The sequence below is a fragment of the Rhinolophus hipposideros genome (assembly GCF_964194185.1).
Source record: "Rhinolophus hipposideros genome assembly, chromosome: 8".
Classification (NCBI taxonomy): domain Eukaryota; kingdom Metazoa; phylum Chordata; class Mammalia; order Chiroptera; family Rhinolophidae; genus Rhinolophus; species Rhinolophus hipposideros.
The window spans coordinates 50,077,035-50,096,193 of NC_138054.1; the positions used below are offsets into that span (position 1 = coordinate 50,077,035).

At 34.7% G+C, this 19,159-nt stretch overlaps 1 protein-coding gene across 7 annotated transcripts in view; it reads right to left on the reverse strand.

Annotated features, from left to right (window-relative positions):
• ATG4C (autophagy related 4C cysteine peptidase) overlaps positions 1-19,159 on the reverse strand; it is a 64,927-nt gene that overhangs the window by 42,091 nt on the left and 3,677 nt on the right. For 4 of the 7 annotated variants that reach the window (XM_081054866.1, XM_081054864.1, XM_081054867.1 and 1 more), the window contains exon 2: positions 2,426-2,569. In XM_081054866.1, coding sequence (XP_080910992.1) covers positions 2,426-2,501 — 76 coding nt within the window. In that variant the 5' untranslated portion in view covers positions 2,502-2,569. Of the gene's footprint in view, positions 1-2,425; positions 2,570-13,912; positions 14,016-19,159 lie in introns of all 7 variants that reach the window. The other 3 variants (XM_081054865.1, XM_081054863.1, XM_081054868.1) reach the window with 1 other exon arrangement.

The window sequence follows — 19,159 nt, forward strand, 5'->3', positions numbered from 1 at the left end:
TTGCTGCTGAACCAAGAAACTATGGTGCAGAGAGAGGGGAAAATGAACGATATAGAACCCATAGACGCATGGGATAACAAAGCCTAGGCATAGATAGGAAAGAGCCATGAATAGGAAGGATTATTATAAGTCCTTCTTACATGTTGAAGAGAATATATTCTTTTGAATTCTCCACATTCAATAATATGTAGGGGGTGCCAAAAAAATGTGTACACGACTTGTAGTCATCTTTTGTTATTGGTATGTATTGAGTATTACAAGTTTAATACTGTTTTTTCCTTTCTTAAAATGTGTATACATATTTTTGGCACCCTCTGTATTTCTATTCTGTTCTTCAATCCCTCCTGCTTTTCACCTCCAAATCCCAATCTATAGCAACAGGGAGGTGGGACAGAAATAAATTAAATGTTGTCATAATTTCTAAATGAAACTAATTAAATAAAACTAAATAGATTAAGAAAAGCAAGCAAATCTGGAAAACAAGCCATCCAGTAAATTGACACAGGGCAGTGATTGTCTGAGGAGTGAGCACTGACCAGAAGCAAGCATGACGAAACTTTCTGGGGTGAAGGAAATTTTCTATATATTGATTGGATTGTTAGTTTCATAGGTGTATATATGTGGCATACGCTGTAAATTGTATATTTAAGATCTATTTATTGCACTTTGTTAATTTTCCCTCAATTACAAAAAAAAAATTAAGAGATGAACTAGGACAGTGTTTTAGTTATCTATTCCTATTTACCACTCAGAACAAACCGCTCAGAAACTTAATAGTTTGAAATAACAACTTTGTTTCTTATATCACAGAGTTCTGTGGGTTGATTGGGTTCAGCTGAGCAGTTCTCCAACTGATCGTGCTTGGAGTCTCTAACGTAATGAAAATGAGATAGAGAAGCTCAACTGAGACACTGAGTTGGCTGGCCCCTTCTCTCTTACGCAGTCTCAGGGTCTTTCTTCTTCATGTGGCCTCTCCCTGTGATTTCTCCTGCAGGGTACCTAACCTGGTTATACCGTGTTTCCTCAAAAATAAAACCTAACCAGAAAAGAAGCCCTAACATGATTTTTCAGGATGACGTCCCCTGGATGACATGCATCTTTTGGAGCAAATCTTAATATAAGACCCAGTCTTATTTTCGGGAAACACGGTGTGACAGTAGAGAGCTCCAAAACAGCATGAGAAGTTGCCTCTCAGTGGCTAAGCCTAGAATTGATAGACTTCATTTCTATTTCATGCTATTGGTTAATGTGAGGCACAGGACAGTCCAGATTCAATTAGAAAAAAGAGACAACACAAGATGTGATTCACTGAGAACCATCTTTGGAGACTAACTACCATAAACAGAATGTTCCATAAAAACCTATATTCCATTAAAACAGTGATATGAAAATCACAAATAAGGCTTTCAAAGATGCAACAAGCCAAAGAGTACAGCAACATAGAGATGATAATTTTCTGGAGAATCAGACACACCCAGAAAGATGATTTACTTATTAATATTTTAAAAGGAACTCAAGTTTACATACCTCATAAAATAATAACAATAAAGGGAGAGAAAAAAAGAAAGCAAAAATTAAACACTTTTTCAAGAAACTCCAAAATCTTTTCAATCTTAAGTGCTATGCCATTTCGAGTTCCATCTTCATCATAGTATAATATTGACACTGATAAAAAAAAGTCCTAAATTATGCTCACTGTATTTGGAAAACAGTAAGACTGGGGAGCAAGAGAGACTGGGTTTAAATACCAGTTTTAAGACTTACCTAGATATGTAACCTTTAATATGTCATTTAATCTCAGTTTTCTAACTTACAAAAAAAAAAAAAAAGGAATACCTCAGAAAGATATGAGATTTAAATCTCAGAAAGATATCTATCTCAGAAAAATATGAAACTTAAATGACAAGGTACATAAATTATTTACAACATGCTTCTTCATCTCCAATTTGTTTCTAATCTAAAGTAGGCTTCAAAACTACCATATGATCCTTATTACATTTGTTTGCAAACCAAGGGTAATTAAGCCAAAAATAAGGGTCTGAGGGTACTTCTAGGAGAAAGTTCTAGGTATCAGTGTGTGAACTTTATACTGTCTGTTCAGGAGTCTATTTTGCTTGCTTCCTGGTTCATACATTCGGTTACCTGAAACTGAGTCTCAAAATGAAAGTATTACCATCACCTGAATAAATTCTATCCGCTTTGGAATGTTTTGAAAAAACAAAAAGGACCACATAGTTTGCTTGAGTTTCTAAGCAATGTTTATAGTGATATTTGGCTCTTTCTTCAGAAAATATTCTTATCTCCATTCCTTACAGAAATATTTCATTCAACAAAAACCTGAAGCAGTTGTCAGTGACTTAAGGGAGATGGACACTTCTTCAATTATTCTTTTGGATTTATACAATGTTTACATCATGATACTTACTATATTTCATGTTGTTCCAAGCAGATATAAATTTAGTTTTTAGCTTGTCAACTTCTTCCGTTCCTGTGGCCTCCATATTCAAATTCTAAAGAAAAAGCCATCACTTGACTACATTCTTCTGTAGAATTTAATCTTTCGTACTGACTAAAAGAAAAAGAAGTAGTAAGTACATATTATATGGTATAATACCTGCTAAATTATTTAAGTGATTAAATAAAATTTGAACTCGAAATGAGCAAAACAATTTCTCATTTTACAGAACAGAATATAGCCTATAAATACTTTAATTACAAAATTTTATTACAAGGTTTAATACCAAAATTATTATTAAATTACAAGATTTAATACCAAATCTACAAATCATCACACAAAACCAAACAATAATTTCACCCAGGTACTCACAATTAAAACCAATAAATTAACTTAGTAACACAGCTCAGCTTTGGTGCTTGTGAAAATATCCAAGATTTGTTTTATTTGTAATTAGAGAAGGTTATTTGAAATCTTATAAAAAGTGATGATTATCTTCAAAATGCAGGCTTCCACTCATATTGATTAAGCCACTACTTTCATATAAGACCTAATTATTTTGTTTTATTTTTTAAATTAAGGCATTTTGTACGTTTCCTTCCTATCTCAATACTGCAGTATTTTGTTGTTGTTGCTGTTAAAGAGAATGGCTTAAATTTACAGCAGAAAATGTTTTCTTACTTTAAAATAAGAACAAATGTAGCTCATAGGTGTTTGTTTTATAACTGACTTGAGGGAAAATTGAGCTGTGTGATACAACCTAAAAGAGGAACAAATTATAACTGAAAATGCTTGAGCTTTTTTGCAATAATTCACAGACAGTTTACTTTTCAAGAAAAGAATGCTGCACAGAACATTACCCTTTTAGGGTTATAAATATCTACTTAAAAGTATTGACGTATTCGTTTCGCTAACAGTAGACATTCCATTTTATAATATGTATTAAAACCTACTAATTATCCATTAGATTTGAGGCAGGAGAAAACATGGTACATTGGAAGAATTTAAAAAGCCAATGTGACAAAAGCACAGAAAATCCAAAAACAGTGGCATGAAATATGACTATAGGGGTAGACAGAGGCTAGAGCACACGGGCCTTGTAGGCCATGCTAAGAATTTTCTTAATCCTAAGAGCAACTGGTTTCAAATAGAAATGCCAGAATCAGATTCTGTGGGTTTCTCTGACTCCAAGAGCAACAAAGAGAATAGACTGAAAAGGGACAAGAGTAGGTGCTGAGGGTTTACTTCTATTGCACAAGACTAAGAGAGAAATGATAGCTTGGACTGGAGCAGTAGAGATGGAAAGATATGGACACATGAGGAAACATGTCAAAAATTCAGTAAATCTTGGTGACAAATGGATGTGGAAGGTGAGAAACAGGGCTACGTCAAGGATACACCCAGGTTCCTGGCTTGGGTAACTAAATAAATTGTGCCAATCATTGAAATAGCAAAAATTAGGAGAAGAGCCGGTTAAAGAGAGAAGATCCTGAATTTGATTGATGTGGAGTTTAAGACGTCTCTGAGAGATAAAGAACTATTATTTATTTAATTATTTAATAAATTATTGCCAGGCACTATTCTAGGCAATGCAGATAAAGCTTAGAACAAAGCAGTGAAATACAGCAGGTTCTCAAACAAAGTAGTCTCGTTCAGCGACGTTGGAACGTAACTCTTGTTTATTATATCAATTAGCCTATGGGAAACTTGGTTTCATTATGTGTCATTTCGCTTCGAGTTACAGAACCTACTGACAACATGACGTGAGGACTTACTGTACTTGCTGTCATGGACCACACATTCTACACAGATATATTCTAGAGAGGCTATCGAGGCCGTTGGATATATAGATCTGGAGCTCAAAGGTCTGGGCCAGAGCTATTAACTTGAGGATGGCTGGTGTACAAAAGAAAATCAGAGCTACAAACATGTTTCTCCAGGTCTTCTCCTCATTCGTGTATGCACCCCCAGCCTTCAGGATGAATTTCAAGGTCCTTCATGAAATGACATCTGCCCACTTACTCGGCTTCCTCTTTTGCCACTCCCTCACATGCACCATATACTGAAGGCGTTTTTAATACTAATATTAAAGCTTCCTAAACTTGACATGCTATCTGATACCTCCCTGCCTTTGCATGTGTTGTTCCCTCTACCTAGAATGCTTTCTTGCTCACCGTCACTTTTTGACTGGCTTATTGTATGAGTCCCTAAGACCCAGCTAAAGTTTCACCTTCTCTGGTTAGATTCCTAAGGGTTCTGCCCTCCTCATATTATATCAAAAAAAAATGTTTTTATATCACTATTGTCATCCTATTCCAATCTTATACAAAGAACATATGCAATTTTTAGAAGTTAAAAAGTTTATTTTTAAAAAGCCACCATGTGGTTGAAGCGCTGTGCTCCTAACGTTGAGGTCGCCGGTTCAATTCCCACATGAGCCAGTGAACTGCACCCTCTACAGCTAAGATTGTGAACAATGGCTTGACCTGGAGCTGGGCGGCTGTGAGCAGCCAGAGGACGGCATGAGCTGCCGTGGGCTGCCATGGGCTGCCGTGAGCTGCCACGAGCGGCTGGCTACCGACTGCCTCAGCCGGGTAGAATGCAAGGCTCATAATACCAACATGGCTAATGAGCTGCATCTTCCACAACTAGACAGAGAACAACGGCTTGACTCGGAGTTGGGAGGCGAAGGGGATAAAAAAGCCACCCTGAATCTTCTAAATCTAAAATGTTTAAAGTAAGAAACTGTATATATTATGACATAAATCTATATTTATCACCATAAAAAGATATCCAGGGAACATCAAAATATGTGAGGCAACACGGATAAAACTTTAAGAAGAAATAGATAAATCCACCTCAATAGTTGGAGACTTTAACACCCCTCTATCAGAAATGAACAGATCCAGCAGGAAGAAAATCAGTAAAGACACATTCTTCTCAATTTCACATAAAATATTCACTAAGACTGACCATATTTTGGGACAAAAACACCCCTTAACAAATTTGAACAAGCAGAAATCATACAATGTGTGCTCTCACCACAGTGGAATTAAACTAAAAATCAATAATGAAAATATAGCTGGAAAATCTCAAAATACTTGGAGATTAAACAATATACCTCTAAATAATAAATAGGTCACAGAAGAAATCGCAATAGAAATTTTACAGTATTTTTTACTAAATAAAAATATAACAACAAAATTTGTGGGATGCAACAAAAGTAGTCCTATAGGGAAATTTACAGCATTGAATGTATATACTACAAAAGAAGAAAAATCTACAATCAATAACCCAAGCTTCTACCTTAAGAAACTAGAAAAAGAAGAGCAAACTAAATCTAAAGTAAGCAGAAAAAAATAAATAATAAAAATTAGGGCAGAAAGAAAAACAACAGAGAAAAATCAATGAAACCAAAAGCTGGTTGTTTGAAAAGATAAATAAAACCTATAAGCTTTTAGTCAGACTAGCTAAAAGAGAGAGAAAGAGTGAGAGAGAGAGAGAGAGAACACAAATTACTAATACCACAAATGAAAGAGGAGACATCACTACCGATCCCATGGACATAACCCTTCCAAAATAGAAAGCATCAGACCAGATGGTTTCACTGGTTTCACAAACATTTAAGGAAGAAATTATACCAATTCTCTACAATTTCTTCTAGAACATAGAAATAAAGGGACTACCTCCTAACTCATTCTATGAGATCAGCATTACCTAATATCAAAACCAGACAAAAAGATTACAAGAATAGGAAACTATCAAGCAATAGAAACATAGATGCAAAAATCCTCAATATTAGCAAATTGAATTCAACAATGTATTAAAAAATTACACAACACAACCAAGTGGGATTTATCCCAGGTATGCAAGGCTGGTTCAACATTTGAAAATCCATTAATGTAATACATCATATCAACAGGCTAAAAAAGAAAAATTACATGATAATATCAATAAATGCAGAAAAGCATTTAACAAAATCCAACACCCATTCATAACAAAAACTCTCAACAAACTAGGAAGAGAGGGAAACTTTCTCAACTTGATAAAGAACATCTTCAAAAAACCTACACCTAATATCATACTTAATGTTGGAAACTAGAAGCTTTTCCACTAAGCTCAGGAACAAGGCAAGGATATCCCCTCACCACCATTTTTCAATATTGTATATGATGTCCTAGCTAATGCACTAAGACCAGACCAGACAAAATAAGACAAGAAAAGGCATATAGATGGTGAAGAAACAAAACTGTCTTTCTTCACTAATTACATATTTTTAAAGAACTAACAACAACAAAAAAGACTCCTGGAACTAATAAATGATTGCAGCAAGATTGTAGGATACAAGGTTAATGTATAGTCAATCATTTTCTGACATACCAGCAATGAACAAGTGGCAATTGAAATTAAAAACACATTACCATTCACATTAACACCCCCAAAAATGAAATACTTTGGTATAAATTAAATATGTATAAGATCTACATGAGGAAAACTACAAAACTCTGAAGAGCGATATCAATGAAGAACTAAAATGGAGAGATATTTCCATGTTCATAGGTAGGAAGAATCAATATTGTCAAGATATCAGTTCTTCCCAACTTATTTAAATTTATTTATTAATTGACTCTATAGATTCAATATAATCTCAATAAAATCCCAGTTAGTTATTTTGTGGATATTGACAAATTGATTCTGAATTTTACATGCAGAGCAAAAAGACCCAGAATAGCCAACATAATATTGATGCAGAAAAACAAAGTTAGAAGACTGACAATACCCAACCTCAAAGCTTACTAAAAAGCTACAGTAATCACAACAATATTTTATTACCTAGCAAAAGAACAGGAAAATATATCAATGGGACAGAATAAAGAGCACAGAAATAGACCCACATAAATAGAGTCAACTGGTCTTTGACAAAGGAGTAAAGGCAATAATTAAAGCATAGACAGTCTCTTCAACAAATGGTGCTGGAAAAATAGGACATCCACGTGAAAAAAAAAATGAAGCTAGACACAGACCACACATCCTTCACAAAAATTGACTCAAAATGGTTTATAGACCTAAATGTGAAAGAACATTAAAGTCCTAGAAGACCTAAGTGACCTTGAGTATGGCAATGACTTTTTAGATACAACACCGAAGCACTATCCCTGAAAGAAATAACTGGCAAGCTGGACTGCATTAAAGTTCAAAACTTCTGCTCTGTGAAAGACAATGTCAAGAGAATGAAAAAACAAGCCACAGACTGGGAGAAAAATCTTTGCAAAAGACACATTTGACAAAGGACTGTTACCCAAAATATACAAAGAATGTTTAAAACTCAAAAATAAGAAAAAGAACAACCCAATTTAAAAATGAGCTAAAGACCCTCTCTTTCCCTGCTGCCAAGAGTAGCATGGAGGCGGAGTCTTGGATGCATGCAAGATTCGTCTCCACCCGTAACCCACCACTGCGGCCCAGGAAGGCATTGCTGTTGGAGGTATAAAGAACGTTAATACTGCTTTACAAGACGTGCTGAAGACTGCCCTCATCCATGAGGGCCTAGCACATGGAATTCACAAAGCTGCCAAAGCCGTAGTCAAGCATCAAGCCCATCTTTGTGTGCTCACATCCAAGTGTGATGAACCTATCAATGGTGGAGGCCCTCTGTGCTGAACACCAAAATCAACGTCATAAAGGTCGATGACAACAAGAAGCTAGGAGAATGGGTCGGCCTCTGTAAAACTGACAGAGAAGGAAAACCCCGAAAAGTGGTTGGTTGCACTAGTGTGATGGATAAGGGCAATGGCAAAGAGTCTCAGGCCAAAGATGTCATCAAGGAGTACTTCAAAGGCAAGAAATTAACAAATAAATGTGGTGTTTGTTTTTTTAAATAAATAAATAAATAAATAAAAATGAGCCGAAGACCTTAATAGATTCCTCACCAAAGAAGATACACAGATAGCAAGTAGGCATATGATGCTTCACCTCATATGCTATTAGGGAAAACAAATTAAAACAATAACGAGATACCACTACATGCTATTAGAATGGCCAAAGACCAAATCACTGACAACAGCAAATGCAGACAAAGTTGCAGAGCAATAGGTCCTCTCATTCACAGCTCATAGAAATTCAAAATGACACAGCTACTATGGAAGACATTTTGGAAGTTTCTTACAAAACTAAACATACTCTTAGCATAGGATCCAGCAATTGTACTCTTGGTATTTACTCAAATGAAATGAAAAGTTATATCCACACAAGTCATAATTGCCAAAACCTGAAAACAATCCTATAGTACCGAACATGTCTCTTAGTAGGTGAATGGATAAATAAAAGGTGGTACATCCAGCCAATGGAATACTATTCAGCACTAAAAAGAAGTGAGCTTCCAAGGCATAAAAAGATATCATGGAAAACCAAATGTATATTACTAAGTGAAAGAAGCCAAATTTAAAAAGTTATATATATTGTATGACTCCAACTGTATGACAGTCCGGAATAAGCAAAACTATGGAAACAGTAAAACGACCAGTGGTTGCCAGAGGTTGGGGGGATGGAAGAGGATGAATTAGCAGAACACAGGGGATTTTTAGAATAGTGAAACTACCCTGTATGATACTATTATTGTGGATACATGCACAACACCAAAAGAGAACTCTAATATAAACTATGGACTTTGGGTGATAATGACGTATCAATGTAGGTTCACTGATTGTAACAAATGAATCATTTGTGGACAGTAGTGGGGAAGTTGTGCTTGTTGAGGAGCAGAAGGTATATGGGAATTCTGTATACATTGAATTTTGCTGTGAACCTAAAATTGCTCTAAAAAAATGCAGTTTATTAATTATTTTTTTAAAAAGCTATCCAGGGCATAGAATAAAAACAGAGAGAAAGCATGAATATGATTTATGCATCTATATGCATACATATTTTTGTATGTATATACATATGACACACACACACACACACACACACACACACACACACACACACACACACACACAGACATGCATAAAACAATGTCTAGAAGTCCATAATGTTAAAAGTGGAATTTCTAAGAGATGAAATATTTTTACTTTTTTCGAGCCTCTTTTAAAATAACAAAATTATTCAAAAATAAACTGCTCAAATGAAAAATTTAATACACAAAACTACAAATGTGCCCAGGTTATATTAAATTCTAACAAAACAACTAAAACTGCTTGACCAAGAAATCTGCCAAGAAGACATTCTATTACAAAATCCCTAAGCAACCCATAAGAAATATAAAAATGCTGAGACAAAGTGCTTTTTCCTTTTTAAGATAAACAACTTTATTCTTGTGGTTCTTAAAGACATTTGATTCAGCTATTTAGTCATGTGGAAAACTTTAACTTCCTCAATGTAACTCCCCAAAACAACTTTGGCTGAATAAAATGATTTGGCTGATATCCCTTAATTCATAACTTTTGCTTCTCCTTAAAACAAGTGACTTGGAAAGAGAAAAAAGAATAAATTAATACTTGAGTCCATCCAGTCCATTAAAATATTTTCTTTATATCTGTTAGACAAGCCAAGGGAAGGCAAGACCAACAGTATTTTTAGTTTAACTACAAATGAGCAAAAAACACAAATGAAGAAACTACAATGAACTTTATGAATAGTAATCTCATTGCAAAATTCTAAGCTATCCTCATCCACAAATTCCCTTTACAAAAGCTTTCTTAATTAAAAAAAAATTAAAATGCATTGTCTATCAAGTATAAAATGAAGTGATAATTTACCCATTACCCAGCATACTTCAATCTTCTACAGTACCTAAAATACCTGGTTTGACTGCCCCAGTGACCAAAGTGATACACCAAATTTCTTGTGTTTATTTTTGTAATGTCAGAGCCTCGGTCTGGAAAGTCATCAAAATAACATTCTCCACAATTTCCAAACACTTTTTAGAAGGGATTTATGGTTTATTTCTTAAAACTTTAGAGAAATTAATCATTCTTTTCTCAAGTAAACTTTCTTTACTAATGCACACTACAACAAATCTTATCACCCACCATTTCCACATTTCTGCTCACTGCTTACAATTGTGACAAATCCATTATTAATTAAAGATAATAGCATTAAAGAGGGGAAAACTCTATTTTATTTTATCTCAGTAAACATAGATAACGCTCCCAGATGAGGTTTATTATTATACTCAACTTTATTGCTAATGATGTGAGAATTAAGCAGAGTCCTTTTGGAAGGCAGAGCTAGAACATTTGATATGAAAATCATCGACTGAGAGCCAGATGTCATTTCCAGAGAGTCACTTTTCTAACCACAACCACACATTAAGACTGTCAATAAATTATAAACTGATAAATCTAAAGGGTACTCCTATCAATGTCCTTGAAGGGCAGATGAAGGTAATCAGCCTCTCCCATATGGCAATAGATGGAATATTTTAACCACTGAGGATTTAAAGCCAAGTAAAAGCTCCTGAAAGACAGAACTTCAGGGACTGCTTCTAGAGAATATATCTGTCACATAGTACAACCGATAAAAACATTGCAGACTTCCAGGATTTGCGTATGCTTGGGCTTCCTCCCCAAATGGTATTTACGGCAAGATGAAATATAGATACTGATTTAGAATTTTTGATGTGCTTTTAGCGATACCATCCAATAAAGTGAATGGTGAGTTCTGCTCTAAGTTTTTCATCTACTGCAACCTTTTCTACCTGCTTGCATTGTTAGTAACAAATATCAATCCCTTGTCTGACCTCGAATGTCTCTCAACATGTTGGTCTGTCATCTCTGTTCGCATTTCTTCTCCCCAGTTCAGTTCTTTGTTTACAGAAACTTCAATTGTTGCACCCATTTCTATTCCTTCTCTTTACCTATACTTGCCAATCTTCTATCTTCACACACTGAACTTTGTGTTCAGTTTATAAACCCGGCATTTTTATTTTCTTTTAAAGTGGCAAGTACGGAGAAAAGGATAGCACTGGTAACATTTATTTGGATTGCCCCCTTTCAGAGCTAAGGGTTAGGCAAAGTAGATGGCACTAACAGATGAAGACAAAAAGACTGAGAAAAGGAACAGCAACATGATAAAGACGCACATGGTAAGAACCTGGCTTTTAAAAAGGAACAAAGAACTGGTAGCAAAAAGACTCATAAAGTAGTTTTGCCTCAAGGATACATCTTATAAACATTGTTAGAATTCCTAAGGTTCACATCCTCCACTTAAAAACACTAAATCAATGCATAGCTACTTTATAATGATGTTTCAAAGAAAGTGTACTATTTGTGTTTTTCTCTTATTTCTAAAAAGTAAAAACATCTATGAAATAAACTACTTACTAAGAAGATATTCATTTACCCCCTTCGATCAAGTTCCTACAGCCAAAAATCTCCACTTGTGCAGCACTGAGTATTACATGTTCACACACTGTAAGTAAGGCTGTCAGAACCAACCCAAAAGGGATATAAAGAGTAAATGACGTCAATCATTTACTTGACAACTACAATCAGCATCATTAATGATATCTGGCTGTCTTAAGCATTCCTTGATCTTATCTCTAAGAACATAATATTTACTATAGTTAAATAGAACAATTTTAATTATGTCAGGATCTTAGTAACCTCTGATGAGTCCAAAGTAACTCTGAATGTTTACAGCCTCTGTGATTTATTTTTAAAATTAATTTTACTAACTGTATTTAATGGGGTGACATTGGTCAATATGATGATACAGGTTTCAAGTGTACAATTCCATAATACTTTATCTGACGATCACATTGTATGCTCACCGAACGTCAAGTCTCCTTCCATCACTATGTTTGACCCTCTTTAACCTCTTTACCTCCTCTCCACCCTTCTTCCTCTCTAGTGACCACCATACTGTTGTCAGTGTCTATGATTCTTTTGTTTGTTTGTCTTGTTTGTTCATTTGTTGCTTTCTGTCTTATATCCCACACGTGTAAAATCATATGGTTCTTGAATTTTTCCATCTGACTTATTTAACACTTCCACTTGCAACTGCAATAAAAGAATAAAATGCTAGGAATAAACTTAACAAAGGGTGTGAAATACCTATAGACTGGTGTGAAAATACCTATACACTGAAAACTACAAGATGTTATTAAAAGAAATTGAAGACATAAAGAAATGGAAAGATATTCCATGTTCATGAATTAGAAGAATCAGCATAGTTAAAACGGCCATATTAAAATGGCCAAAACAACATACAGATTTAATGCAATCCCCATCAACATCCCAATGGTATTTTTTAAAGAAATAGAACAAAAAATATCATCAGATTTGTATGGAACCACAAAAGACCCCAAACAGCCAAAGTAATTCGGAGAAAAAAGAAGAAAGCCAGAGGTAACACACTCCCTGACTTCAAATTATACTGCAAAGCAACAATAATCAAGACAGCATGGTATCGATAGAAAAACAGACACATAGAGCAAAGAAACAGAATTGAGAGCCCAGAAATAAACCCACATATATACGGGCAAATAATTTTCAACAAAGGAGCCAAAAACATACAATGAAGAAAAGAAAGCCTCTTTAATAAATGGTGTTGGGAAAACTGGAAAGCAACATGCAAAAGAATGAAACTAGACTGCTACTAGTCACCATACACAAAAATTAACTTAAAATGGATCAAAGACCTAACTATAAGACCTGAAACATTAAAATACATAGAAGAAAACACAAGTGCTAAACTTATGGACCTTGGTCTTAGAGAGGATTTTATGAATTTGACTCCATATTTTAAAATCCAAGTTTGAGAAATGTTAAATATGCAGTTTACATTTAAGAAGTAACATATTGAGTCAAATCATTTAGTCAACAAAATAAACTTAATCTCTACAAGAACTGAAGGATGTCAGAATCTCAGAGTTGAAAGGGAACTTCCAAAGCATCTAGTAACTAGTAAGCAGTAGTATTAGTAATAGTTTTTGACCATTTTCCCACACAATACACTCCACAACATCAGTAATCACTTGGGGTAGGGAGGAGCGTGAAAAGAAAATGTGTAAATGTGAAAGACTGAAAGAATATCACTCCCATCCCCAAGGAATCTGCTCTGCCCTCTGGTTCAGACACAGTAATCACTACCCAGGTGTACCCGTCCATATAGTAGTGAGATCTCCTTTACACCATCCTTGCCTATTCACCCAACCTCTGCGTCAACACTTGTAACAGGGAGCTCAGTACGCAATGAGCTTGGTACTGAGCTGAAAACACAGCTAGAAGTTTGAAAGCCTGATAACGTTTTAAAGTATTTTTTCTCTACTAATGTAACTCTTCTAAAGTATCCATATAACGACATGATACCGGTTAATTTTAAACAACTATACTTGCTTCTAAGACACCTAGCACCAAAAGTCTGTGTCCTTTAGTTTCCGTGAACAGATCCTGGTTGTGCCCTGACACTAATCCCGCTCCCATTTGATAGCCCGTCGGATATTGAAAGACTTACCTCCTACTCCTCCCCGCCTCCACAGTCTCTTTTCCAAATTAAATATTCTCAGTTCCTTCAATTAGTTAGAAGACTGTTATATATGAGGGCCTCACTCCGGGTACTGGTAAGGGATAAGAAATAAGGAGATAATAAGCAACAGGCTGAGATGGTAGAACTAGTGAGATCATACAAATCCATATGTTTATATGCTAACATACAGAGATTTCAGGTCTGATGTCTAGGAGGATAATGATGGCATCAACAGAAACAGGGAACCCAAGAGGAAAAGGCTAAGGGGGTGATGGAGAATTCAGTTTGAGACACAGTGAGTTTGAGGTTTGTAACAAGTAAATACGGGTAAGCTTTTTTCCTAAGTCCTATTCCATTAATTACTTTTGCCAAGAAAAAGGTATGTCCATATTATTGAGTCTAGTAATTACAAGTCATTTAGGGGGCGGCCGGATGGCTCAGTTGGTCAGAGCGTGAGCTCTCAACAAGGTTGTCAGTTCAATTCCCGCATGGGATGGTGGGCTGTGCCCCACGCAACTAAGATTGAAAACGGAGACTGGACTTGGAGCTGAGCTGCGCCCTCCACAACTAGATTGAAGGACAATGACTTGGAGCCGATGGGCCCTGGAGAAATACAGTTTCCCAACATTCCCCAATAAAATTTTAAAAATAAATAAAAGATCACATTTATTTATTCATCAAGTACGTGTACTATTTGAGTGGTTACTTACGTAATGTGCTATGAGAGATACAATGAGCCATGAAATCCAGTTCCTGTCCTGATTAACCTGACATTCTAATAAGCAAAATGTTTATAACTAACCAGAATTCAAGACTGTATATGGTTATGTCTCACAATAGAAATAAAAAGTGCTGTAATTAGTAAGAGAAATATTTCCCCTTTCCAATGAGACTATTCACACATGAAAAAATATCACAGGGTAACACACAGTTACAACTGGCATTCTTCAAATACAAAGGACATACAAACAACATAAATCTTTCTATTCTGGGTATAAATACAAGAAACTAGCCATATTTCTCAGGAATGAGTTAAAGTACGATCAACAATTATGTATATTGTTAAAGATTAATGCTTGAATTGTATCATCAGTCAAAAGAACATTGTTTCAAATGTTCACAAACACGATTGTTTTGGCTTACAAACGGAATTGTTTGATATCATTTTTCTCATCATTTCTCATTTTAAATAATATATCAATTTGAAAATAGAGCTACAAGTTTAAAGCCTTAAAAAGATAAAAACTGTATAGTCTCTATCTGATACAACCGTTCTGGAGTTCCCTAAAACTATATATTATGATATAAAGTCTTAAATTATAATGTCTACTTTAGTAGTTTTACAGATAACTGATTTTATAGAAAGGATCTATTAAAAGTAGTTTAGTAGAAACTGTACTATATTTCAAATTGATAACATAATCACACAGAAAAAAATAATTCAAAAAACTTTGAATACCTACTTTGACTATACATCGTTAGTGGGATACACTCTCAGGATGTAAAATGGCACAGAAATCTTTACTTGGTAAATCTGTTGTTACTATTGGCATAGTAATTCCAAAACTATCTTATATGCGTGTTGTAGGACAGATTAGATGAGTAAATATATTGATGTGGTTGAGAAACAGAATTCTCCCTGTACAAAAAGGGATATACAAATATGAACTGAGAGAAGGTAAAAATGAACTCTGTGGTTCTGAATTTGAATTTAAGGTATCTCCTATAAACTCATGATTTCTTCAAAAAAACCCCAAAGATATGTGTGTGTGTGTGTGTGTGTGTCCATTGACAGGGCCTAGAAGCAATGATACTCCAGTAACTATGAGAACACTTCACCCTTGAACAACACAGGTTTAAACTGTGCAGGCTCACTTATATGCGAATTTTTTCAATAAATACTGTAAATGTATTTTCTCTTCCTCATTACTCTCTTAATAACATTTTTTTCCAGCTTACTTTATTGTAATATAGTATATAATACATATACAAAATACGTGTCAATCAACTGTTTATGTTTTCAGTAAGGCTTCTAGTCAACAATTAGTGGGCTATTAGTGGTTAAGTTTTAGGGGAGTCAAGCTATATGCGCATTTTTTACTGCAATGGGGGTCGACACCTCCAACCCTTAAATTGCTCAAAGGTTAACAGTACAGTCAATGACAAATCTGGATTTCTAAGCACCGTTTACCACAAAAAGGAACCAGGACTCCAAATTAAATGGCTGATTCCAGGTCTCAAGCAGGGAGTACGCAAAGTGGGCCTGGAATATCTTATTGTACAAAAAGTAAGAATGTGCCCAAATACCAACGGTACTTGGTACCAATATCTGGACATACAAAGACCAGAGGAACCAGTTTGAAGGGACTAACCAAACGAGATAATTTAATCATCAATAAGAAATACAGTCAAGTGTTGTAATACAGTGGATAAATTTTTTTAAAAAGAGAATCTTGGGTACAGACTGATACTAAAATAAAAGGAGAGAAGAGAAATAGCTCCTTTAGAGAAAATAGCCAGCAAACACATGTAGAAGGATTTAGAGAACTGGAAAACCACTATTTGGCAACCACTAGTGCAATGAGTGATTCAGGGAAGGACCATCAATGGCTACTAAAACCACTAAATAGAAAAAAAAAAAAATTGCTGGGAAACAAAATATCCAATGATCTCAAAGTATCACCCTCACAGATTAATTAAGTACAAAAGGAAAAAGATACTTTTAGAATACATAAATCTGGCTAACCCAAGTGATCAACCTTAACATCACCAATAATGGGACAAAGTACCATTTCATTAGTCTTGATGGGATCAAATGAAATGTTTAGAATATCTCCTGTGCAATACTTGCAGTCTTGAAAAAAAAAATGATTTAACCTGAAACGATGAGGAAACAATCAGACAAATTCATTTTGTGAGGCATTCTACAAGACAATTGGCCTGGACTCTAAAAATGTCAATGCCTTGAAAGACCACAAAAAAATAAATAAATAAAAAGGAAGGAAGAAAGGTGGAAAAAGAGAAAACATGGGGATTGTCTAGATAAATGAAAACAGAGAGAAATGACAACTAAATACAATTCATAATCTCTGGTAGGATTCAGTATTTAAAAAAAAAAACAACTATACTGACCTGTGCCAAAGAACAGCTACATAAATGTATTCTCTTCCTGGTGGACTCAAATAAAAGAAAACTAATACCTATAATTCCTCATCAGAAGACCACCACTGACTGACAAATCTGATGAAAGAAGAAAGTCTGTAAAAGAATGCTGACTGAAAAGCATTACTCACAGTAGTCAAGATAGAAAACCAACTGAAGTGTCCTTCTATAGATGATTGGGTAAAGAAGATGTGGTATATATACACAATGGAATATTACTCAGCCATAAGAAAAGATGAAGTACTGCCATTTGTGACAACATGGATGGATCATAAGATGATCATGCTAAGCGAAATAAGTCAGACAAAAAAGTCAAGAACCATACGATTTCACTCATATGTGGAGTATAAAACTGAAAGCAACAAACAAGACAAACAAACAAACAAAAACTCACAGATAACACTCTAGTGGTTACCAGAGGGTAAGAAGGGAGGGGAAAAGGCAGAAGGGGGTCAAATATATGGTGACAGAAGGAGATTTGACTTTGGGTGCTGAACACACAATGCAATCAACATACTGATGATGTATTACAGAATTGTACATTTGAGACCTACATCATTTTATTAACCAATGTCACTGCAATAAATTTAATTTTTAAAAAATAGGCATTTAAGCCACAAACACACACAAAAGCTATAAAGACATTTTTGGAACATTTGGGGAAATTTTAATTTTTGAATATGACCTATACATTAGATAATACTATAATACCAAGGCTAAATTATGTGGATATACTAATGGCATTATAGTTACGTAGGAGAATGTTCTAATTCTTAGGAGATGCATAATGAAGTATTTAGCAGTGAAGTGTCATAATGTCTCCACCTTACTTTCAAATGGTTCAGAAAGAAAAAAAAGTGTGAGTTTGTGTGTGTAGAAAAAGGGAGAAAGCAAATGAGGCATAGTGTTAAGTACTAGTGAATCTAGGTGAGGCACAGAGTATTGCTGTACTACTCTTTCAACGTTTTATAGGTCTGAAACATGCAAATGAAAAAAGGTGGGAGAAAAAGGTAGGGTGGGAATTAAGTTGACTTTAGAGCAGCTGATCAGACTTTATATTATAAAATCCAACTACTCCTTCATCCTATCCATAAGAGCAAAAGGTTTGGCTAAAAATAAAAGTAATAATCTTAATAAATAATAAGCTATTACAAACCAATCTAACATTAATTTCCTATGATAGGTGCAGACTAAACATAATCTCTGATAAGAATCTGTGCAAGATGACATGTGATGACTCATCCAGCATGACTGTGAATAAGCACAGTTATCTTATATATTTTCTCCAAATCCAAATATGGCTACCGAATGATTTTTTTCTCCAGTTGAGAGCTATTAGCTATAGAGAACTCTAAAATTAAAAGGTTGGCACAGAATTCCAGATGATGTCAGACCCCATATCACTATAATAATAAACACACACACTCTGTACCAGGAGTTTTGTTAACATGCATATATATCATCTCATTTAATTCTCACAAGTCTATAAGGCAGGTATTATTATTATCATCATTTTATAGATTGAAACAACAAAGGCTTAAAACGACTAAACTTCTGCAAGGTCATACTGCTAGCAAACAGCAAAACATACTTTTAATCCAGGCAGTCTGACTCCAAAACCCATGCTCTTTGCTCTATACACTCTACTGCTTTACTATGAAATGTAAAATTTAAATAATAAACTGATCATATTGATTCAAAATCTGTCAAAAATTACACAAAGGAGACATTTCAAAGAAAAATCAAAAGCATGCCTTTTTTCCCTGATACAGATTTACATTTACATATACACCAATTGAATAAGGTTAAAATCTAACCAGATGCCCAATTTACTGCCAAATCACAAGTGAAAATAAAGATGAAAATATACTGTATTACTCACTTACCTATTTATATTATATATGATTGAATGCTACATATAAATTCAAAACAAATACCAACGTATTTCCAAATGCTTTCATCTAGAACTTTATCTCTGCTCACTCAAGAAAAAAATACTGAAAACACTTATTTCAAGTACACCATTCCTCAAATACACTTAACTGAAATAATGGCATAAAAGAAAAAAAAAGA